The sequence below is a fragment of the Pseudoliparis swirei genome, chromosome 5 (assembly GCF_029220125.1).
Source record: "Pseudoliparis swirei isolate HS2019 ecotype Mariana Trench chromosome 5, NWPU_hadal_v1, whole genome shotgun sequence".
In the NCBI taxonomy this organism is placed as follows: domain Eukaryota; kingdom Metazoa; phylum Chordata; class Actinopteri; order Perciformes; family Liparidae; genus Pseudoliparis; species Pseudoliparis swirei.
In genome coordinates this window covers 3,448,800-3,473,338 of record NC_079392.1, presented here as the reverse complement: position 1 = coordinate 3,473,338, position 24,539 = coordinate 3,448,800, and the positions used below count along the sequence as shown (strand labels likewise).

At 44.5% G+C, this 24,539-nt stretch overlaps 2 protein-coding genes across 5 annotated transcripts; both read left to right on the top strand.

Annotated features, from left to right (window-relative positions):
• Positions 1 to 116: 116 nt before the first annotated feature.
• LOC130194098 (uncharacterized) lies at positions 117 to 14,249 on the top strand. 4 transcript variants are annotated; one of them, XM_056414990.1, is made up of 10 exons: positions 117 to 3,227; positions 4,046 to 5,767; positions 6,720 to 6,822; positions 9,152 to 9,299; positions 10,061 to 10,108; positions 10,677 to 10,754; positions 11,120 to 11,257; positions 11,575 to 11,658; positions 11,778 to 11,828; positions 13,446 to 14,249. In XM_056414990.1, the coding sequence occupies exons 2-10, from the start codon at positions 4,321 to 4,323 to the stop codon at positions 13,716 to 13,718; spliced, it is 2,370 nt and encodes a 789-aa protein (XP_056270965.1). In that variant the 5' UTR covers positions 117 to 3,227; positions 4,046 to 4,320; the 3' UTR covers positions 13,719 to 14,249. The 4 variants fall into 4 exon arrangements, 3 of the variants coding, with proteins under 3 accessions (XP_056270965.1, XP_056270964.1, XP_056270966.1); XM_056414989.1 differs by having other exon boundaries at positions 117 to 5,767; XM_056414991.1 differs by having other exon boundaries at positions 117 to 5,767; positions 13,087 to 13,538.
• A 3,624-nt stretch (positions 14,250 to 17,873) lies between these two features.
• Positions 17,874 to 20,898, top strand: LOC130194129 (uncharacterized). The gene is given in 3 exon segments (XM_056415022.1): positions 17,874 to 18,653; positions 18,733 to 19,764; positions 19,846 to 20,898. Coding segments are annotated over 3 exon segments (2,865 nt in total).
• The last annotated feature ends 3,641 nt before the right edge of the window (positions 20,899 to 24,539 follow it).

Below are 24,539 nucleotides of genomic sequence, written 5' to 3'. Positions count from 1 at the left end.
GGTCAAAAAGAGGGAAGGAGACGACGGACACCGTCGTCTCCTTCCCTCTTTTTGACCCCGTCTCCTCGAGAGATAAGAGAGATAAACACATCAGGGAGAAAAGGGAACGAGCATTTCACAGTCTGTCCGGCACTAATGAGCATTTAACAGCAATCAAGCCTTTTACCCACAATGCACTCTGTTTTACTTATTATTATCTTTATTTTAAAAATGGCCCATGTATAGTTAAAACATAAATATCAACATTTTGATGCACATACTATTAAAAGTAAGTAATAAAAAACATTAAAAGTATCAAATTCCCAATTGTTCCCGCAGTTGAATGTTCTTAGAAGGAACACAAAAAAAAGAAGTAAAGTTACAAAAAGGTGTTTCACTGCTTTTCATCCAAAAACAGGGGGTTTGAAAGAGTGAATTAAAAGCTTGTATTTAGGAAGATGTAATTAATGAGAGGAGCAGAGAGAATGAAGGAAACATGCTATTAGCACTTTTGACAGCTTCAATGTCCACGAGCCTTATTTATTTATTTAGTCTGCCGGGGATAATCGGGGCTCCACAATAAAAACACTGGTCGGAGGGCGGCTGCGGTTTCACTTAATATTCAGATGTCAGATTAACAAAAAAAGGTGCTTGAGGAAAATGAATATCCTTATTGGTGTGTCTGATGTAATCAAGCCTTGTGTGTGTATACTGTATTTTAGGGTTTTTAGCACATGTATAATAATTCCATACGCGGAGGGCCTAGTGCCTCGCTCATTCAGAAATTAAACATGTATTTTTTGCAAAGGGAGCGCTGTAAAAAAGCACAAACTTCGCTCGGTGCAGCTCTGAAGGTAAACCATTGTTATTTATTTATTTGTTTGTTCACTTATTGCTTGTTTTAATTTTTCTTTTTTGCGTTTTAATTAGATTTTTGTTGTTTTAATTAGATTTTGTTCTGTGTTTTAATTAACATGTTTTGTTTTAATTTAATTTATTTTTGTGTTTTTATTTAAATATTTTTTGTGTGTGTGTGTTTAAATTAGATTTTTTTGTTCTAGTTTGATTGATTTCTTGAGTTTTAATTTGATTTTTAGGGCCATTGCGTTGAACTGACTGATAAGCTATAGCAACACCTGGGAATACATGTGTGTGTTGTGTGTAACCTTTTATAATCCATAACCACAGAAGAGGCTCATCTGATGTTTTCTTCTTCTTCCAAACAGTTCAAATACAGACTTATGGTGATTATGCAGGGATGGAAAATATCTTCATACTGTCAGATGATACTGTAACCTGTTAGAAAGAGACTTATTGTGGTTTAGTGTACCTCTAATTTCACTCAGATCCTCCATATATCTGCTGTCATTTCAACACTGACTTCCAGCGATTGTACATTGATTTTTTAATGTAATTTCTTTGTTTGTGAGACATTTCCATCACAGCACACTGACACTTTTATTGATAATTGATCATTATCATGCAGCTTTTCGTCCGGATGAGTAATACTGTAACGCGTCTCATATCATCACATTAAAGGTACAGCGCGCACACGGATCGACATGTTGCATGTTTCTTAATAGTTTGAATCCAGAATTAATAATTTCACAAATATTCTGAAGCGATTGTCTGCACGTTTGAAATTGACTCCTTACATTGTTTCCTCGTGTAAAAAAAGGTATTTCACAGTCCAATGACGAGCATATGCAAAAACAGAATATATGTAGTTATCTACTCCTTGACTTTATTTGATACGATATATAATTAGTTACAAATTTATTCTCAAATTTCTTTTCGGGGTTTGAGGTTTTCAACATCTTCCTGCTCCAGCTACTGTACGGCCTGAAGAGATAAAAGAGATTTAAGAGATTTAAAAAATGTGTTTTCAGTCAATTTTCACGCAGACAAATTGTGCAGAATATTTATGAACTATTCTTTACGTCATGCCCTTTGTTTGACTTCATTATTACCCAGCATTCATTATGTCTGTGCTAAGGGTGTTGACTGTATGCTGACTGCTTTAAAACTGTCAGAAGAGGCTTGACCTTTGACCTCGAGGCTCCTGCTTTTTTTGTGTGGACCGATCATTTCCATCGAGGACCTACCTGTGAAATATGAAATAACCCTCATGAGCTCCCCTCACCGACTGAACTCTCTTTATCTGCAAATCTTACGGCCGTGTTAAAAAAAAGCTATCCTCTATATTGTAGTCAAATGGATGTGTGTCGGTTGAAGTTGTGGTGCGTATGGAAGTGATACAGACTCCTGTTACATGTGTTTTGCCTGTCTGCTGTTACAAGTATTACTAAACTGTGTACAAATGATGTTCCAGGTCTGTTTACCGTTACGAGATGTACATATCGATCAAGTGCAGAGCACAACAATAAATAGTAAACAGAAATACAGAAGTAGCAAGTTTTTACAGAATGTTTCTTTTTTGCATTTCTCCTTTTGACCACTAGGGGGCAGCAAAGTACAACAATAAATAGGAAACAGAAATACAGAAGCAGCAAGATTTTACAGAATGTTTCTTTGCATTTCTCCTTTAGACCACTAGGGGGCAGCAAAGTACAACAATAAATAGGAAACAGAAATACAGAAGAAGCATGACTGACAATGTAGGAAAGATAATTACGGGTGGTATGACGCACCTGTTTGGCTAGATCATTGGAACAGTGGACTACGTCGGCGTCTGTCATACGAGGCATGCGGGTTCGCGGCCCGCTCGCCTCGTATGACGGACGCCGACGTAGTCCGCCGACCAATGATACATCCATTGATGTTGCCAATGATAAGTTTCATACCTTGTGTATTTATATTTTCTACATTGTTAGTTGTTAGTGAGCTCCCAGTGATAATTATACGGTATTCAAAATTATAAATACAATTTACCCTTGGGGATTAATAAAGTATATATCTATCTATCTATCTATTTTCCTTCCAATATCTGATATGGCAGCACATTAATTTATATGTAATGCCAAAAATAAAATAATACAAAATAGAAACATGTAAATAGGAGTTACATTGCTGTAGATCCTCTCTTTTCTCTGATGAAGTTTATATGGTAATAAACGTTGCTTTAATACGTTATCGTGGGGATACGGGAAGAGGAATCTGAAGGTTACTTGGGGAGAGCGTCGCCGGGACGCGGCGTCGTGACGTCATCAACGCGCGACGACATCTTGAATTGTTGTTTCTTTAAATCGTGGTCGGATGAAGCTACAGTTTGGCATTTCACAGACAAGGTAGTGTATGCTCGTGTTTTGTTTTCACTCACCCGCCACACTTTGTTGCTTTATCCTCCATATTACCTAAAAAAAACATCCCCGCGACCGCTTTTTGTCTGCGGACGCCTCAAATTTGCAACTGAAAATGGAGGAAAATGTGTGCAGTCGGTGCTTTGTGCTTACGCCTGTGTTGTTTGGGCTGCAGTTAGCTTTGTTAGCTTCAAGGAAATTACTTACTTTGTATAAAAAGTTTCCTCTTCTTAAGTTAAATGATGGGATTGTGTTCTCGCTGTGTTCTTAAATATATTTCTGCACGATCCTGCAGCCCGACGTCTCGCTTACCCGAGTCCACGAACCCTTAGTTCTGACTGAACATCTCCACTTGAGGGGATTTTAGCTTGCACATATGCAAATGATCAGCGACAATACAATAGCTATTTGAATACGGTGAGTATGTGCAGCTCTGGGAGTCTCGCTGCAGTGTTGCTCACAAGCTAACTGCTACTGTCGCTTTAAACTAAATATCTGCTGTATGGGGAAAAAAAGTGATGAGAATACACAACAGTCATGTCGGTATCTTATTTGTTGTCTATCATTGGTGCAAAAATATAGTTGGTTACAAGCTAAAAAGAACAATTAGCAGTGATCCAAGCTGTTAATTTAAGATGATGCTGTCACTTCAGTTTTTGCAATTGGCTCAAACATTAAATGCATATTATCCCCCACTGAAAGAGAGGTAGATATATTTAAAATCATCTCTTTTTACACAGCAAATATGTCGTTCTACAGCTTGTTGATGTGTCTTTTCATCGGCTCTCATTCTGTGCTCGAACCAGGGGACCATGGTGCTGGTCCGTTCAGAGTCTACCCGTCATTGAGGAACACCGTATACCAGACGGGCACGTTGTCAAGTGGGTGACCTCTATGGCTTGAGGAACAACCCGTTTCTTTCACAAAGCAAAAGTACTTTGCAGAAGAATTCCTGGAGGGAAGCGTCGGGATACAAAACGCAACACGTGATATTCAGAGGACCCAAAGGAAGGAGGAATAAGGCGTTTGGCCGGGTGGGGGTGGCGTCGGGGATGGGGTTGAAGAGCCAAAGGAGGACGTCATGGTTCACAGCGGCTCTGCATCCCCAATGAAAACAACAACACCGTCAGCCTCGCCTCATTTAACTGTTCCCGCTGCAGCACCTCCTCCTCCAGCGCCTCCTCCTCCTCCAGCGCCTCCTCCTCCTCCTCCTCCAGCGCCTCCGCATGGAAATACTACAAATCGGGATCTCGCCGCTGCCACGCCCCTCGCCACGGACCACACCTCCGACTCGCTGTCGACGCAGCCCTCTCCTCCGCCCGAGCCCCCCGCCGACGCACCGGCTGCCGACTCGAGCGTCGCGTCGCCCCGGTCCTCTGCGCAGCCGCCCGCCGCCACCGAGGGCCACGTCAACGGCCGCACGTCGGGCAGGAAGAGGACTCCCAAAGCCTGCGACTGCTGCGGCGCCACCGGCACGGGACACAATGTCAGAGCCGTGGGCCGAGGGAAAGGGAGAGGGAGAGGAAGGGGGCTCGGAAAGGAGCTCCGAGACGCCCCGAAGAGGAGAGTGGAGGGCCAGCTGACTCGGATCAAGTGTTTCGACTTGACCGCGGAGAATAGCGTCGCGGCAGCGGAGGATGAAGACGACGGCTGCGAGAAGGTGCGGACGACTCTCGCTGTGGCCGATGCGCGCTCGCGAATGGACGTCGCTCCGATTCGTGTCCCTCCGGAGAAACGAGATGCGCAGAAAACGGAGGACATGCTGATGGAAGCACCGGGGGAGAAAGGAGGCGGCGATGGGAGGGACGTGGAGACGGGGATAGCCGGCAGGGGAGCACCGGTAGCTGGCGGGAGAGGAGGAGGAGGAGGAGGAGGAGGAGGAGGCGGAGGAGGCGGAGGAGGGGGGAGGCTGGATGTAGAAGGTGGAGTAAAGAGGGGAGGTTTGGGCGGTGTTGTCATCGGTTCTAAAATGGATCCGTTAGTGTTCGTGCAGAACCACGGGCAAAACAAAGACGCGGATATGGACCACGGAGAGCAGACGGACGCCGGCTCGGTTAAATCTTCATTCGCCAACGGAGACACGGTGAACCTGAGCGACACCGAACCCGAAGAGGAGCACGTGACGGTGAGGGAGATGGCCAACGGGCTGCTGTCCGTCTCCAGACAGTCGTGCGCCTCGAGGTCGGGGTGCGACTCCGAAATGCAGGTGGACCGGACGCCCGAGGGGACGGACCCGCCGCCTCTACCGGCGACGCTTTCCAACGGAGACGTCGTCCCCGCGGCGCACGGCGCCGACCGCTGCTCCGCACTCATGGAGGTGGAGGGTTGTCGTCCGGCCCCCGCGGCGCCGCCGCCGCCTCCGTTCCGGGGCCCCGTGGCGGTGCTCGGCACGCAGGACGGCTGGGCGCTGAGGGACCACGGGCTGTACTGTGAGCCTGGAACCTGGGCGAGGGCGGAAGGCATGGAAGACGTGTCAACGGAGCCGGGTGGAGGGGAGCGGCTGGAGCAGCTCACCGATATGGTCCACGGTAAGAAGGGAAGCAAGGTGAATGTTCACGCCGCTCAAAAGTCTGGCGTCACCCAGACAATTCTGTGTTTTCCATGAAAACTCTCACTTTTATTTATCAAATGAAATGCAAAATTAATATAAAATCTAGTCAAGACATTGACGAGGTTATAAATAATGATTTTTATTGTAAATATTAATCTTGTTCTTCTTGTGGCTCAAAGGAAGGCCAGTGTTATAGCTTCTCACAGCAGCATAACTGTTTTCAGCTGCGCTCACATAAAAAGGGGTTTCTACCCCTCCGCTAGTCTTCTAAGGCGATAACACAATGTACCACTAGAACACTGGAGATGGGCCTCTACACACCTCTGGAGAGACTTCATTAAACACCAGAGAATAGTCATGTACACATTAACTATGTAGAGAGAGTATTTATGATTTATTTAATGTTATCTTCATTGGAAAAAACTGCTTTGAAAAATACGGACATTTCTAAGTGACGCCAAATTGTGAACTTTAGTGTAAATCATTTAGCTTTTTAACACGCAAACTAAAACTGGGGCTGAGGGCGGTGCTCTGTTCATGAGACATTCGTAAAAACATGTGGACTCATCCGGGAAATGTTTAACTTTTAAGATAAGATAAAGATAATCCTTTTATTAGTCCCGCAGTCGTGGCATTCACAGGATTACATTAAATATAAAATGAAAAATGGAGGCAGATTTCCAAAAATGTCAATGTTTCTTAAATCAACTCTGTTATGTCCCCGTTTCTTCACTTAGTTTCAACTATCAGTGTGTATATCACTTGCATTAAATTCATAAAAGTGTAACACCTTTTCAATGTATTGACATTAGTCTGACATGGATTTTGGTTTTAACATCGGATACACACTAAACCGCTCGTCTTCCAAACAACACCTTGTTTGTGATGAAGCCGATGGATCGCAGTGACGGACACGTCTTCTCTTTCAGAGTTCCTGGAGAGTTTCTACATGAAGTACGGCAGCTTCGTTCCTCTCACGGAGAGCGACGTCCTGGAATACCTGAAGAAGAACGGCAACTCTGACCTCAGCAAGTTAGTTTGACACACATACGGTCTGTTATACATAACATATAAAACATAAAATGCGGGGACATGAAACATGAATAATACACCACAAACCATAAAATGCATAGTTTACTGTTTTATCGTCAACATGACGTGTGTTTAATTTACAATAAGTGGGATCTTTGTTATTGTGTATTGAATGAGGCCAGTTGTCACATTATTCTGATCTTAACATTGCACTGTAATCACAAACACAATTTCTTTATTTTATACGATGCCTACAGGACTGTCTCAGAAAATTAGAATATTGTGATGAAGTTCTTTATTTTCTGTAATGCAATTAAAAAAACAAAAATGTCATGCATTCTGGATTCATTACAAATCAACTGAAATATTGCAAGCCTTTTATTCTGATTTATTGCTGATTATGGCTTACAGTTTAAGAAAACTCAAATATCCTATCTCTAAATATTAGAATATCATGAAAAAGTATACTAGTAGGGTATTAAACAAATCACTTGAATTGTCTAATTAACTCAAACACCTGCAAGGGTTTCCTGAGCCTTGACAAACACTCAGCTGTTATAAATCTTTTTTTTTACTTGGTCTGAGGAAATATTAAAATTTTATGAGATAGGATTTTAGAGTTTTCTTAAGCTGTAAGCCATAATCAGCAATATTAAAAGAATAAAAGGCTTGCAATATTTCAGTTGATTTGTAATGAATCCAGAATGCATGACATTTTTGTTTTTTTAATTGCATTACAGAAAATAAAGAACTTTATCACAATATTCTAATTTTCTGAGACAGTCCTGTATATAGGTGCGAGCAAATATATATATATATATATATACACTACCGTTCAAAAGTTTGGGATCACCCAGACAATTTCATGTCTTCCATGAAAAATCACACTTTTATTAATCAAATGAATATAAAATATAGTGAAGACATTGACAAGGTTAGAAATAATGATTAATATTTGAAATATTAATTTTGTTCTTCAAACTTCAAGCTCAAAGGAAGGCCAGTTGTACAACATATCACCAGCATAACTGTTTTCAGCTGTGCTAACATAATTGCATGGGTTTTCTAATCAGACATTAGTCTTCTAAGGCGATTAGCAAACACAATGTACCATTAGAACACTGGAGTGATAGTTGATGGAAATGGGCCTCTATACACCTCTGGAGATATTTCATTAGAAACCAGACGTTTCCACCTAGAATAGTCATTTACCACATTAACAATGTAGAGAGTGTATTTCTGATTAATTTAATGTTATCTTTATTGAAAAAACAGTGCTTTTCTTTGAAAAATAAAGTCATTTCTAAGTGATCCCAAACTTTTGAACGGTAGTGTATATATATATATAATTTAATTTTTATATATATCAAATTACCATATATACCGTATATATATATATATCAAATGCTAGAAATATATATATTTATATATATTTTTTGCTAGCACCTATATAGGCATCGTATAAAATAAAGAAATTGTGTTTGATATATACAGGACTGTCTCAGAAAATTAGAATATTGTGATAAAGTTCTTTATTTTCTGTAATGCAATTAAAAATACAAAAATGTCATGCATTCTGGATTCATTACAAATCAACTGAAATATTGCAAGCCTTTTATTCTTTTAATATTGCTGATTATGGCTTACAGCTTAAGAAAACTCTAAAATCCTATCTCATAAAATTTTAATATTTTCTCAGACCAAGTTAAAAAAAAGATTTATAACAGCTGAGTGTTTGTCAAGGCTCAGGAAACCCTTGCAGGTGTTTTGAGTTAATTAGACAATTCAAGTGATTTGTTTAATACCCTACTAGTATACTTTTTCATGATATTCTAATATTTAGAGATAGGATATTTGAGTTTTCTTAAGCTGTAAGCCATAATCAGCAATATTAAAAGAATAAAAGGCTTGCAATATTTCAGTTGATTTGTAATGAATCCAGAATGCATGACATTTTTGTTTTTTTAATTGCATTACAGAAAATAAAGAACTTCATCACAATATTCTAATTTTCTGAGACAGTCCTGTATATATATATTTAAAATCATCAAATAACCATCTCATCTTCCAGCCAGTGTCTTTGATAATTATCAGGTGATCATTAAACCACAGGTTTTCTGAAACCACGGTCATGCATTTTAATAATGTTATAGTCATTTCCACTAAAAACTTGTAACCTTCCTTTTTATGGAGTATATTGTTTCTACTCTCTTACCTCGTGGCTCCTCTTTTCCTTATCTGAACCCATCGTCAAATGCACGTTTACAAGTATAATAAATACTTCAGAGGATTGCGTACAGTAACCCGAACCCTTGTTTCTGTGTTCCAGGGAGCTGGACGTCAAGAGGGAGGTGGCTCGGTACCGGGCCGGTCTGGCCTCGGCTCCCATCGCCGGCTTCATGGTGTCGTACAACAAGCACACGCTGGGCCTGGAGGACCTCGGCACGCTGGAGGAGCAGAACTGGCTCAACGACCAGGTGAAGACGGACGGGTGACGTCATCGCTCTTCTTCACGCGCCGTCAAACGGCCCTCAAACACAAAAAGTCACTTTTAAAAAAAAGTTTGAATTCAGCGACGGCGAAAAAAAAGATCACATTTTTTTAAACACATTTTTTTAAATGTAGATTTCAACAACACAATATGTATTTTCACACGGTCACTTCCTTTGTCAATTTTTTTCAGTTGTGTGTCCTTGTACACATGATATTCAGGTTCAGTGTACAACACACATAAAATGGTGCTCACTCCAAGTAAAAAAGAAGAGGGGGGGAAATAATAATAATGAATAGATTGCATACAAAATTATTTAATACAAAAAATATAAATATAATAAATAATTTAAATAATAATTGTCCACTTCTGAGTGTAGACCAGTTGTCAGATTATTCTGATGTTAAAACGGCCTGATATTAACATTGCACTGTAATCACAATTTCTTATTCTGACATTTATATTTATTACGATATCTATAGGTGCTAGCAAATATATATATATATCTCTATATGTATATATATGTGTGTATATATATATATGTATGTGTATATATATATGTATACATGTATACGTATATATATGTATATATATATGTGTGTATATATATATATCTCTATAAATAAATGTATGTGCTATATAATGCCTTTCATAGAGCACTGTGTATGATGTGTGCACACAGAGAGTTGTTGTTGTTGTTGTTTGTAATGATGTCGACCTCCCATTGAGTCTTCCTCTGTTCATCAGGTCATCAACATGTATGGAGAACTCATCATGGAGACGACGCAGCACAAGGCGAGTGGGGCTGTGTCTGAAAGGATATATAAATATCAAAAGGATAAATATATGATGACGTACATTCAGTCAAATGTTTTAGAACACTTCCCCCATTTTTCTAGTTTTATTGAGATGCAAGCGTTTCAAGTGAAGAACCTGAAATGGAACAAAAGGTCAGCGGCAAACCGCCAGAGGTGAAAGTAAAAAGTTTAGGTGACCAAAAACTGAAAAATAATGTACATTATAGAGTTCTACAATAACTTTTTCATGGAACAAGTGGTGGAATGTTTAAGGAATGCTCCACGACGGTTCGGCTGCAGAAGGAGTCGAACATTTAGATTACATTTTGTGAAACAAAACCATTCCATGTTTAGTTTCGTTTGTCTGCATTTGTTCTTCGCTTTAATTTCCGAGTACATTGAGAAATTAAACTGTATTTCAATAAAAACTGGAGAAATGTAGGTGTTCTAAAACCTTTGAGCGGTAGTGTACACAACACATTCAATTGAAAACGTGGGATAAAATTACGATTTATTTTTAGACATGTTTTTTTTATTGAATATGTGTATTATTATTTCTCTCTCAGGTTCATTTTTTCAACAGCTTTTTCCACAAGCAGCTGGTTGCCAAGGGTTACGACGGTGTGAAGAGGTGGACGAAGAAGGTAAGTTTTGACCGTTCGGGTTTAGTTGTGTTGACTTTAACGTCCGGCTCTTAAGTTTGACCCTCAGCGTCTGAGCTAGTCAGACATTTCTCTTCGTGGAGTCATCGCCATGGCAACCGTTAGTATTTTGGATATCTAATGTCTCCGTCTGTATGTTTGTCTGTGTGTTTCTGTGTGCCTGGGTGGACGGGTGTGTGTGTGCACGCATCTGTGTCTCTGTGTGTGTGTGTGTGTATAAATGTGTGTTTTTGTATGTATATTTGTGTGTGTGTGTGTGTGTTTATGTTTATGTCTGTGTGCGTGCATCCATGTTTGTGTGTGTCTCTGTCTGTGTGTGTGTGTGTGTGTGTGTGTGTGTGTCTCAGGTGGACCTGTTCTCCAAGTGGCTGCTGTTGTTTCCGATCCACTTGGAAATCCACTGGTCGCTCATCACGGTCACCATGGCAACCAAAACCATCAGCTACTACGACAGCCAGGGCATCGTCTTCAGACACACCACAGACGTGAGGCCATCTTTGTAGTTTTTTGGGGTTATTTTCATCATCAGTATTGGGCACAACATTACCGTCCAGAGAGCCGATGAGATGAAGAGTTGTTTTATGAGCTGGTTGGTGTTGTAACGGCAGAACGTGCCAGTAAAAAATAAGTTTTTCAATCTTAAGGCTTAAAGAAGCAAAAAATCGTATTTATCGATTAACCGAAAAATATAATCGATAATTAAATAATAGTTAGTTGCAGCACGAGTCTCACACAGCCGCTATTCCTTTGCATTCTTTGCTCAACACAACTGTGTGTGTGTGTGTGTGTGTTCCCCTCACAGAACATCATGAAGTATCTTCAGTCTGAAGCCAGAGAGAAGCAGCAGGCAGCGTTCCAGAAAGGCTGGAAGATCTCCATCATCAAGGTGAGTGAAGTTCTTCTTCTTCTTCTTCGATTCTTCTTCAATATAGTGACATCTAGTGTTGCCTTCATGACTGTGACGTGTTGCCCTCTCTCCTCCCTCCTCCCTCTCTCCCCCCTCAGGGTATCCCTCAGCAGAAGAACGACAGCGACTGTGGAGTCTTCGTCCTCGAGGTGAGAGTCTTCTGTCATTGTCAACCTATCCGTGGTTGTGGGTCATTTCCCCTCACTCTCTCTCTCTCTCTTTGTCCCTCACTCTCTCTCTCTTTGTCCCTCACTCTCTCTCTCTCTCTCTTTGTCCCTCACCCTTTCTCTCTCTTTTTGTCCCTCACTCTCTCTCTCTTTGTCCCTCACTCTTTCTCTCTCTTTTTGTCCCTCACTCTCTCTCTCTCTCTCTCTTTGTCCCTCACTCTCTCTCTCTTTGTCCCTCACTCTTTCTCTCTCTCTTTGTCCCTCACTCTCTCTCTCTCTTTTGTCCCTCACTCTTTCTCTCTCTTTTTGTCCCTCACTCTTTCTCTCTCTCTTTGTCCCTCACTCTTTCTCTCTCTCTCTTTGTCCCTCACTCTTTCTCTCTCTCTCTTTGTCCCTCACTCTCTCTCTCTTTTGTCCCTCACTCTCTCTCTCTCTTTGTCCCTCACTCTTTCTCTCTCTCTTTGTCCCTCACTCTCTCTCTCTCTTTGTCCCTCACTCTCTCTCTCTCTTTGTCCCTCACTCTTTATCTCTCTCTCTTTTTCCCTCACTCTCTCTCTCTCTCTCTTTGTCCCTCACTCTCTCTCTCTTTGTCCCTCACTCTCTCTCTCTTTGTCCCTCACTCTTTCTCTCTCTCTTTGTCCCTCACTCTCTCTCTCTCTTTGTCCCTCACTCTCTCTCTCTCTTTGTCCCTCACTCTTTCTCTCTCTCTTTGTCCCTCACTCTCTCTCTCTCTTTGTCCCTCACTCTTTCTCTCTCTTTGTCCCTCACTCTCTCTCTCTCTTTGTCCCTCACTCTCTCTCTCTCTCTTTGTCCCTCACTCTTTCTCTCTCTTTTTGTCCCTCACTCTTTCTCTCTTTTTGTCCCTCACTCTTTCTCTCTCTCTCTTTGTCCCTCACCCTTTCTCTCTCTCTTTGTCCCTCACTCTCTCTCTCTCTTTGTCCCTCACTCTCTCTCTCTTTGTCCCTCACTCTCTCTCTCTCTCTTTGTCCCTCACTCTTTCTCTCTCTTTTTGTCCCTCACTCTTTCTCTCTCTTTTTGTCCCTCACCCTTTCTCTCTCTCTTTGTCCCTCACTCTTTCTCTCTCTTTTTGTCCCTCACTCTTTCTCTCTCTTTTTGTCCCTCACTCTCTCTCTCTTTGTCCCTCACTCTCTCTCTCTTTTTGTCCCTCACCCTTTCTCTCTCTTTTTGTCCCTCACTCTTTCTCTCTCTCTCTTTGTCCCTCCCCCTCTCGGCCCGTCAGTACTGCCGCTGTCTCTCCGTGAAGCAGCCGCTCCTCTTCAGTCAGGAGGACATGCCGCGCATCCGCAAGAGGATCCACAAGGAGCTGTGCGACTGTCACCTCAGCGGCTGAGCTGCTCGCCGCCCTCGTCCAATCAGAGGCCTGCGTTAGCGACCGCCTGTTACATCAGCTCTCGGAGCTCTGAACTGCCACTCGGCCTGTTTGACAGCTGCTCATTTGGACTTTTTGGAGTTCAATAACTTGACTTGCAATGGAACTACTGACGTGGCCCGCTACTGACCCACAGGAACGCCGCCGCCACCCATCAGGGTGTCTTTTTTTTTTTTTGCCGTTCATTTACTACATTTACTTTTCCCCAGTGGACACAAGGGAGCTCCGACCTGGACCGAGACCGCGTGCGTTGGACCGGACCTCGCCCCCTCGAGCCCCCGATGGAGTGGCCTTACATCCCCCGGTGGCCGTGTTCACCCGGAAACAATGTTTTCAAAACTTTATTTTATTGCTGCAGTATCGACACCTATCGTTATATTATACACGTGTTTTCCAACATGTTTATTCATAAAGTTTGGGTGTTTTTATTCAGTGGACCCGTCGGTTCACTTAAAAACTTGAAGGTTTGTGTTGTTCTCTGACTCCAGATGTTTGCACGGTTCAGAGGCCTTTTCTCTTGTTTTTTTGAAGAGTCTAGATTATAACTTGAATGAACTGATCACTTGTTCTTCCTGACTGCCTCCAGGCTAATGGCACATTGAGGCTTGAAAGGGGGGGTATACTTTGTTTTTATTTTTAAGTTATCAGTTTTGAAACCTTAATCCAAATCATTTCTTATTAAAATTCCAGTTGTTTCCACCACATTTTCTGCCTTTTTTCCCTTTTTGTAGTGATCCCATTCTTACCTGAGAGCCACTGTGTGACCATGAAACCATCAATTTGAGTTTAAAACGTTTGTGAAACTCATGTTAACAGAAACAAGGGGACCGCAAGCTTGTTTTCATTAAATCTTCTTGTCCTACCTACATTTTTGTTGTTTTATTCCGTTAATGTATTTACAGATTGAATTGTACTTTTACTGGCCTACGACTGTACATGCTTGCTTTTGCCTCAAAAAAAACTATAGTTGTTTCTTGACTGTTTTTATTGTTATTAAAAAAAGGCCTATACTGCTGGAAATGAGCTTTTTTTAAATTGAAAATATATATATTATATGTATACATACAGGACTGTCTCAGAAAATTAGAATATTGTCATAAAGTTCTTTATTTTCTGTAATGCAATTAAAAAAACAAATGTCATGCATTCTGGATTCATTACAAATCAACTGAAATATTGCAAGCCTTTTATTCTTTTAATATTGCTGATTATGGCTTACAGCTTAAGAAAACTCTAAAATCCTATCTCATAAAATTTTAATATTTCCTCAGACCAAGTAAAAAAAAAGATTTATAACAGCTGAGTGTTTGTCAAGGCTCAGGAAACCCTTGCAGGTGTTTCGAGTTAATTAGACAATTCAAGTGATTTGTTTAATACCCTACTAGTATACTTTTTCATGATATTCTAATATTTAGAGATAGGATATTTGAGTTTTCTTAAGCTGTAAGCCATAATCAGCAATATTAAAAGAATAAAAGGCTAGCAATATTTCAGTTGATTTGTAATGAATCCAGAATGCATGACATTTTTGTTTTTTTAATTGCATTACAGAAAATAAAGAACTTCATCACAATATTCTAATTTTCTGAGACAGTCCTGTATATCATATGTATATTATTTATATATATATAATTTATATAGTATGTATATATTATAAGTGGGTTTTGAAAGTAATGATATAATTTATATATATTATAAGTGGGTTTTGAAAGTAATAAGTAATGATATAATTTATATATATTATATATATATATATTATAAGTGGGTTTTGAAAGATGAGTGTGGAAAAAAATAATTTTGGAATAATTTATAGAATCAGGAGGGATTTATTCTTTGTAATCAAACTATTATCTCTCATTTGTGTCATTTAAGGTTATACAGGACTGTCTCAGAAAATTAGAATATTGTGATGAAGTTCTTTATTTTCTGCAATGCAATTAAAAAAACAAAAATGTCATGCATTCCGGATTCATTACAAATCAACTGAAATATTGCAAGCCTTTTATTCTTTTCATATTGCTGATTATGGCTTACAGTTTAAGAAAACTCAAATATCCTATCTCTAAATATTAGAATATCATGAAAAAGTATACTAGTAGGGTATTAAACAAATCACTTGAATTGTCTAATTAACTCGAAACACCTGCAAGGGTTTCCTGAGCCTTGACAAACACTCAGCTGTTATAAATCTTTTTTTTTACTTGGTCTGAGGAAATATTAAAATTTTATGAGATAGGATTTTAGAGTTTTCTTAAGCTGTAAGCCATAATCAGCAATATTAAAAGAATAAAAGGCTTGCAATATTTCAGTTGATTTGTAATGAATCCAGAATGCATGACATTTTTGTTTTTTTAATTGCATTACAGAAAATAAAGAACTTCATCACAATATTCTAATTTTCTGAGACAGTCCTGTATACTCGTGTATACACGGAGATTTCACTATTTCTTTGGTCATAGAAATGTGATTTCAAGTCTGAGAAATCCATCAACATGTGTATGAACCTACTGCCTTTCGCCATGATTACCAGAAGAGGGGGCTCTACATCTGCAACTATTATCTTTTTCGTTGGCGCTGATCCATGAACAAGGTCAGGAATGTTGCCGTGGAGATGGATTGGAGGTTGGTGGTGTTGCGCAACACCTCCTGAGGCACTGGACCCGCCCACTTGGTGAAGGGTGGTCTTCTAATCAGGACGCTCGTCTGATTATCTTGGTGCTATATACTTTAATGTCATTATTAGCATTATACAGGCCTTCAAGCACAACTATATATGCTAATTATGTGCATTATATAAAGGAAAATCCACTTATTTCTTTATATATGCATAACTAATAATGATTACATGTGATTCTTTGATTACGTGGAGCTCTTTGAGAGTATTTTGTGCCATCGTTAAGATCAAAGTCAAACATTTCTGTCATGAGTTGATGACGTATTTTTTTAAGCCATTGAAATGTGAATTATTGCCCGTATTGAACTCTCTAAACAAAAGTTTACGATACACCTGGCGTCAACAAGATAAGTCTTCATAATTCAACGCCACAGTCACCGGGGGAGTTATGAGCCAACGTTCAGCTACGAATAAACTACAGCGCGGTCACATGACCGGTTTTGTAGTCTCAACTTGAAAATACACGAAGGCTTCAAAAGTGTACCTCGTGGTGGCGTCAGCGGGAAAGTTGTAATGATTAAAGTCAATCGGATTCATCCTTAGAAGTCAGTGATATGTTCGAGGCCAGTGGTTCTCAAATGGGGGTGCGGGAATTAAAAAATATATTTAAAATGAGCATCCAATAAAAAAATCCATTGAAGTTTAAAAAATGTAAGTTCATAAACTGAATTATATTTCATCCTTCCTGACCGCCAGAGGCGGTGCTTAGCACTGGATTTCTTCCGTCTCGAGCATACGCAGGTCGAGTCTTAATGACAACAAAGTCACATGTGACCTCGGATGACCCGCCCACTGGGTATAAGTTCCGGTGTCATCCCGAGATCAGTCCTTTTTCATCTTCTCGCAAACGCAGGCTAACGGAATCTCTAAAATAGCATCAGCTAAAAGCTGAAGTTAAACAGAGGTTTGTCTAAAGCTCGTCGCGTGAAGCCTTGCGACCAACTGGTCGGAGTTGCGATCCCTCGCCCTCCAGAGGCTGCGACAAGCTTCCCCCCGGGGGGGGAGATGGCGCGTTCCTACGGCTGACTATCGAGTCAGGCCGGAGAACGCAGCTGGTCTACCTTCGTTTTTTCTCACCAGGACCTCCATCGCGAAGCGTCAATCGGGTGAGAGCGTTCCAATTATTATCACTCGCCGTTGCTAAACCGTGTGCTAACGGGAGTGTCTCCGCTCGACGTCGCAGGCTGCGACGCGGGCGTGACCAGCTCTCTGCAGCGACTTGGATAGCGTGCGCGCTGACGCCGGTGGCATCACCGCCGGGCAGAGTTAGCGGAGTGCCTAAGTAGGCAACTCGGGCTAACGGAAGCCACGCAAAATCCAACAGCTGCCTCCGGTCCTACAGGACCTGGGTCACAGTAGCAGAGTGCTACTGTTGCGACCCCCAGCAGCCACTGCTACCGTGCTAGTGAGGACAGCGGTGTTTTTGGGACGCCTTCACTTCACTAGACGGACTGTCTCCGTCCTGCTCCACAGGACCTGGGCCACAGTAGCTGAGTGCTACTGCTGCGACCCTAGCTGCTACAGCTACCGTACTAGCGAGGCCAGCGTCCGCGCTCTACCCTCCTAGACGGACTGTCTTCGACCCGTTCAGCGTGGCCCGAGCCACAGTAGCGGAAGACAGGGTCCCTCCAGAGCCATGGCTAAATTTAGCCCTGCTGACTGTAGGACCTGCATGACCCCTCTCCAGCTCGAGGATGGCCATGACCTTTGCCCCTCTTGCCTTGGCCTCGAGCACCTGAGGGAGGGCCTCTCAGAAAATGCGTGCATGAACTGCGGCATTATGCCATACGCGGTAAGGGCCGCAAGACTGGCAGACTTGGAACACCTGAGCGGCAGGCTTGACCTCTCTCCGTCAAGCCAGCCAGGCCCATCCCAACCGAGCCATTACAAGCGCCGGCTTTCGGTCTCTGCGGCGCTTCCCCAAGAGGGCTAAGACCGCCACGCTAGCTTCTAGCGAGAGCTGATGGCTGCGGAGCTGGCGCAGATGAAGGCCCTTCTCCGGGCCCTCCACCCGAGTGTGGTGGAAACTGAAACATCAGATCCACCCGCGGCCGAGCAGTTCTCAGAGGAGGACGTTATCTCGGTGACGGCATCCGCCAACCTCTTCATAGAGTACAGTGACGGGCGAGGCACCCAGGCTTCCAGGTCGGGTTCCCACCTCTCAGTCCAGAGTCAGTCAGAGGGTGGAGAGGAGAGCTCCATCGGGTCTGTCATGCGCATGGCTTTGGCACGCCTTCAGCTAGATATACAGCAGCCCAAACCCCCACAGGTTAGTGCATTCTTCAGGCGCACTCCCGTCCCCGCCACCCTCTCTGTCCCTCCCTCCGAAGATTACCTGAGGGAGTTACATGCATGTTGGAGAGACACCCGTGCTCATTCCCGGCCTTCAACCGAGGGACAAACCCTGGCGTCCATGCAGGATGCGGCCAAGTATGGTCTTGAGCGCATGCCAGCCATTGAGCGAACTATTGCGTCCCTCATAGTTTCCCCGGAGGAGACTCTAAGACCGGAGGCCAGGTGCCCTCGGCCCCAGTGTCGGGCCACGGACGAACTGCTTTCCCAGGCCTACAACACGGCAGCCCGCATAGGCCGTATCGGTAAGTCCCTCTCCCATCTCATGCTTGCCCTCTCGGCGTCTCTACAGCAGGATACTCCCGACGCCTCCTCTATCAGCCTCAGTGATGCGTCACTACAGGCGTTTGGCCTCATGTCAAGGGAGCTCGGGCGCTTGATGTCCACCCTGGTACAGACCCGCCGCCAGGTTTGGCTGTCACAGTCACACCTGTCGGAGACCTGTAGAAAGACCCTCCGCGCTGTCCCAGTCGAGCCCGGAGAGATGTTCGGCTCGGCCGCGCTACAGGCGCTTCAGCGAACTGTGCAAGCCAGTCAGACCAGGCAGCAGTTCGCTGATCTTCGCCGTGCCATGCCCCCACCCCGACGGGCGTCCAGGGACCCCACGGCGGCCCCCAGAGACCATTTGCAGCCCCGCGCTCGCCTTAATAGTCAGCGCAGGCCTCAACACTCCGCTGAGAGGCCAACCCACTCACAACGTGAGGTTTCCGGCAGACTCCCCGGACGGTTTCCAAACCCGGGGATTAACAGCCGCCCCTCCACAGCCACTAGAGGCAGGGGGGGCAGGAGATGAAGTCTCCAGGCCGGCCGTTGGTTGTTTCTCCCAGCAGCAGATCCGCTACTGGGCAGCTCATGCCCCAGAACCATGGGTGGTGTCCACCCTAACTCAGGGCTAAAGGCTCCAATTCCGACGCCGGCCCCCAACCTCCGGCCGGGTCAGGGTAACTACCATCGCCGACCCGGCAAAAGCCTTAGCCTTGAGCCAGGAACTTGCCAAACTCCTGGCCAAAGGCGCAATCGAGGCGGTGGACCCCCTGTTACAGCCCAGGGGTTTTTATTCAACCTACTTCCTCGTGAGGAAGAAAGAGGGTGGACTCCGCCCAATCCTAGATCTGAGGGGACTCAACAAGTTCCTGAAGGTCTTGCCATTCCACATGCTCAGCACGGCAGACGTCCTTCGTACCATCTCCAGAGGGGACTGGTTCACGTTGGTCGACTTGAAGGATGCCTATTTTCATGTCCCCATTGTGCCTCATCACAGACAGTTCCTTCGTTTCGCCTTTCAAGGCCGTTGTTTTCAGTTCAGGGTGCTTCCATTCGGACTCTCCCTTTCCCCACGGGTGTTCACAAGATGTGTTGCGGCTGCCCTTTCCCCCCTACAGTTGCAGGGCATGAGGGTAATGCCGTATTTGGACGATTGGCTGATCTGTGCACCATCCCAGCCTCAGGCTGCAGAAGACACCACCCGCCTTCTCTCCCATGTGGCCCTATTGGGCCTCAGGGTGAACATGCAGAAATGCTCTCTGCGCCGTCCCAGAGCATAACCTTCATCGGTATAGCTCTGGACTCAGCCGCTATGAGAGCCCGTCAAATCACGCCGGCGTGTCGACGACATCCTCCGCAACCTGCCCCTCTTCCGAGGGGGCAGGCGGTTGCCCTACATTCTCTTCCTTCGCCTGGTGGGCAAATTGACAGCCGCCTCAGCTGTCATTCCCTTGGGCTTGCTATCACTGTGCCCTCTGCAGAGATGGCTGAACAGCCTCCATTTGGAGGTCACATGCCACAGGCACAGGAGAGTAGAGGTATCACAGCGGTGCCTTCGAGCCCTATCACCATGGAGGGAGAGGGCGTACCTGTCGGGGGGTGTCCCCATGGGTATGGTCCCGTCCCGGCGAGAGGTCGTCACAACAGACGCCTCCCTCTCAGGGTGGGGCGCGGTGTGGCAGAACAGGACTGCTCAGGGGCAGTGATCCGCTCAGGACCACACCGAGCATATCAATGTCCTGGAGCTGTGGGCTGTGCACCTAGCACTCAAGCAGTTCCTGCCATTCCTGGCTGGGAAACACGTACTCGTTCGGTCGGACAATACCCCGACCGTTTTCCACATAAACCATCAGGGTGGCACCAGGTCGGCAAAGCTGCTACACGCGGCTTGCGCCCTTCTGACTTGGGCAGCCCCTCGCCTGACCAGCCTTCGGGCGATGTATATTCCAGGGAAACAGAACCAGGTTGCAGATTCCCTCTCCCGCCACAGACCCCCACCGGGGGAGTGGCGGCTCCACCCAGAAGTGGTGCAGAGCATCTGGGGTCTCTTCGGCAGGGCGAGGGTAGATCTCTTTGCCTCAGAGACGTCAACCCACTGCTCCCACTGGTTCTCCCTGAGGGAGAGGACCAGCCCTCTGGGGCAAGATGCCCTGGCGCACACATGGCCGGGGGGCCTTCTTTATGCTTTCCCCCCAATTCCCCTGATCTTGCCAACACTTCTCAGGGTACTTCAACAGGGCCACAGTCTCCTACTGGTGGCCCCACGGTGGCCAGCCAGGACTTGGTTCCCCCTACTGCACAGACTCTGCTCCGGGACGCCATGGTGCCTCCCGGACAGGAGGGATCTCCTGGGATCTCCGACCAGCTGCTGAGCAGCTGCACAGACCCAGTCAAGGGGACTATTCGGAATGCCAGAGCACCATCTACCCGTCTACAGTACGAGTGTAGATGGAGGCTGTTCTCTGACTGGTGCGTGGGCCGCAACACCGACCCGGTGCAGTGCCCCGTGCCGGTTATATTAGAGTTTCTTCAGTCCCTCCTGGATAGGGGCCGGTCTCCCTCTACCCTGAGGGTGTACGTGGCTGCTATCTCAGCACAGCACGCCGGGGCTAACAAGGGCACGGTAGGGAGCCATAGGTTGGTCTACCTCTTCTTAAGGGGAGCTCGGCGACTGCGTCCTCCGAGCGCCCCCAGGGCTCCCCCATGGGATCTGCCCATGGTACTGGACACACTATGCTCGCCTCCTTTCGAACCCATGTCAGGGTAAGAGCTAAGATGGCTGTCGGCAAAGACCGTTTTTCTCCTGGCCATCACTTCAGCAAAGATAGTAGGCGAGCTGCATGCCCTATCGGTGAGTGAATCCTGTCTCAGGTGGAACCCGAATGGCTCAGGTGTTACACTATGGCCCAACGCAGCGTTTCTCCCTAAGGTGCTGACACGCTCATATGTCAACCAGCCTCTCCGGCTGGCACAGTTCGACCCCCCATCGGGAGAGGAGCGGTCAAAACTCCTGTGCCCAGTACGGGCCCTCAGAGCCTATGTCGAAGCTACCACAGGCATACGACAATCGGAGCAGCTCTTCATCTGCTATGGCGGGCCTAGGAGGGGTTTGGCCCTTTCAAAACAGCGCCTATCCCACTGGATTGTGGAGGCCATTGCCTGTGCATACAGAGCAAGGGGCCGTGCCCTGCCATGCGGCACAAGGGGCCATTCTACCAGGAGTGTTTCCACATCATGGGCAACCCTGAGGGGGGTCCCAGTGGAGGATATATGTGCCGCAGCCTCCTGGGCGTCACCAAGCACATTCACCAGGTTCTACAGGGTGAATGTTGCCACCCCTCACCCACTGGGGGTGGTTCTTCGTCCAGAGTCCTCTGCCTGATCCATACACGTAGGCTCCCTGGGTTTCCTCGTGACTCTGTTGGTACAAGTCATCCAGTGCTAAGCACCGCCTCTGGCGGTCAGGAAGGATGAAATAGAACGCAAGTTACGTATGTAACTATGGTTCTATGAATCCTGGATGACCGCCAGAGTTCTTGGTCACTCGGAATCTCGTGAGTTCGCGAGAAGACTCCGTAGAACTGATCTCGGGATGACACCGGAACTTATACCCAGTGGGCGGGTCATCCGAGGTCACATGTGACTTTGTTGTCATTAAGACTCGACCTGCGTATGCTCGAGACGGAAGAAATCCAGTGCTAAGCACCGCCTCTGGCGGTCATCCAGGATTCATAGAACCATAGTTACATACGTAACTTGCGTTTTATATATTCTGTATTAAATCAGACACTGATGTCACAATGCTGCGTATTACATCTTTTTTTTTTACCCAAAATGCTTTGCACTGGTGGAGGGGGGGGGGGGGTTCTCATCTTAACAGGGGATACAATGCTCTTCCAGGTAATCGTGAACTTACCTGAATATATACAACATGCCATGTGGCCTTCAGGTGAGTCTGTGGTTCCGATGCGTCTGGAGAACTTCAGGGTTATTGTCCCGAGGGCTCAATAATACTCAAAGACAGCCCATAAAACAACATATTCTCCCACAAACAGGACAATAAAAGACTAAAATATAACTCAAATAAATTACAAATCGAAGCCCGAGACAAAGTCAGCCACTGCTTATGAATAAAAACTCCAAAAAGACGCCGACACATAACTCAGAGTTGACGTTTTAGAAGCTTTTAACTGTGATAAGCGGTCCCAGTGAAGAGCTTCAGGAGCTGGCTCTCATTACATTAAAGTCTCATAAATCTGTGAATGCTAAGTAGTTGGAACGAGTTTATAGTCCAAATGTTTTTACCATATACAGTATATATATATATATATATATGGAGAGGTGAGCTGCTGCCCTTCAGAGGACTGGAGGGGAAAGCATTCACTATGATTAGTAGTCGGCATGGACCACGATCCAGACCTCCGCCTCGGCCCTGCTGATGCACCTTCTCTCTCCATCCTTCTGTTTCATGGATCGTGGTCCATGCCGACTACTAACTATTCATCCACGGTCATATTCATTGTGTTCATGTGACTCTGTAACGCTTCATTCTGGTCACATGACATCTATTTATTCTGTCCATCATGGAGAGGGATCCTCCTCTCTTGCTCTTCTTCACTTTTTTCCCCCTGAAATGTTTTTTTTTCTTTCTGTTTCTTGGGAGTTTTCCTTATCCGATGTGAAAGGTCAAAGGTCAGGGATGTCGTACGTGTACAGATTGTAAAGCCCTCTGAGGCACATTCGTAATTTGGGATTTTGGGCTATATGAAATAAACTGAATTGAATTTAAATTTCATTTGACATTGACAGTTTTATTGTGTGCTCAATTGTAATAATTATTCAGTTTGAACACATTTGTAACATGATGGGTGGCGACGATGAAGTCAAACAATATGTGGGTGTAAGAGTACATGAATGAACTGTGCCTCCACATTGTCTTGCTTGTGTGTGTCTATGTGTGTGTGTGTGTGTGTGTGTGTGTGTGAGTTGTGCAGGTGAGTCACGTCTGAAGGTCGCGCTGTGAGGACCGACGGGTTCAACCTCTCAGAGCCTCGCTCGCTGTGCACAGGGCGATCAAAGTGGGCGGCAGCTTTCCCAACGAGGGATTTGCATGTGTGTGTGTGTGTGTGTGTGTGTAATGATTTCATCCACATGAATATAAGTGTGAGGGTGCCAATTGTGACACTGAGTAATGATCTGAAAATAAACCAAAGAAAAACATTCAGCCATTCAATAACCCAATATATATATATATATATATATATACTGTATATATATACTGTATATATATATATATACTGTGTATATATATATATATATATATATATATTCCAGCACCATCCAACCTTTTAGGGCCCATTGTGACGCGACACAGAGGGAGTTATGGTTTATAATCCTGGGTCACCCAGCAGGGGGGCTGTTGTTGTTGTTGTTGTTGTGTGGGCGCGTGTCTGTGTGTATGTAATTCACGTAGATGTGTGTGTGTCATTGCCTAATGCGGATGGGAAGAAGCGAAGGACATTGCTGCCTCTTTTTATTTTCTGTGGATTATTATTATTTATTACATGCTGATGTGTATGTGTGTGTGTGTGTGTGTGTGTGTGTGTGTGTGTGTGTGTGTGTGTGTGTGTGTGTGTGTGTGTGTGTACAGGCTCATATGCAGCTGTCTCCGCACCCTACTCAAACTACCAGATGGTAATGTTTCCTTAAAAACACACACACACACTGTAGCCTGTTTGCTGCTAGCAGATTTAATAAATAATTATGAATGAATATTAATCCCTCTCACAAAGTGAAGAGGACGATAAACAACAACTAAATGGAAATGATCATGTGACCAGCTGGAATCAGTGACTGAAGAAGTGAATTGGTTGATTGATGTTTAACATATGTATTTATTTAATTTAAAAATCTTATATTTCTATATACAAGTTAGAGGGCTTTATAACTTGAATTCTTTTGTGGATTGTGTGTCACTTCCTCATACGGCCACTAGAGGGCTTTATAACCTGAA

Excerpts from the sequence above, each read along its gene's own strand:
- LOC130194098 (XM_056414990.1), top strand. The coding sequence starts at position 4,321 with ATGGTTCACAGCGGCTCTGCATCCCCAATGAAAACAACAACACCGTCA. Across the intron at positions 5,768-6,719 it reads GCTCACCGATATGGTCCACG|AGTTCCTGGAGAGTTTCTAC; the intron begins GTAAGAAGGGAA and ends CTTCTCTTTCAG. Across the intron at positions 11,659-11,777 it reads GGAAGATCTCCATCATCAAG|GGTATCCCTCAGCAGAAGAA; the intron begins GTGAGTGAAGTT and ends CTCCCCCCTCAG.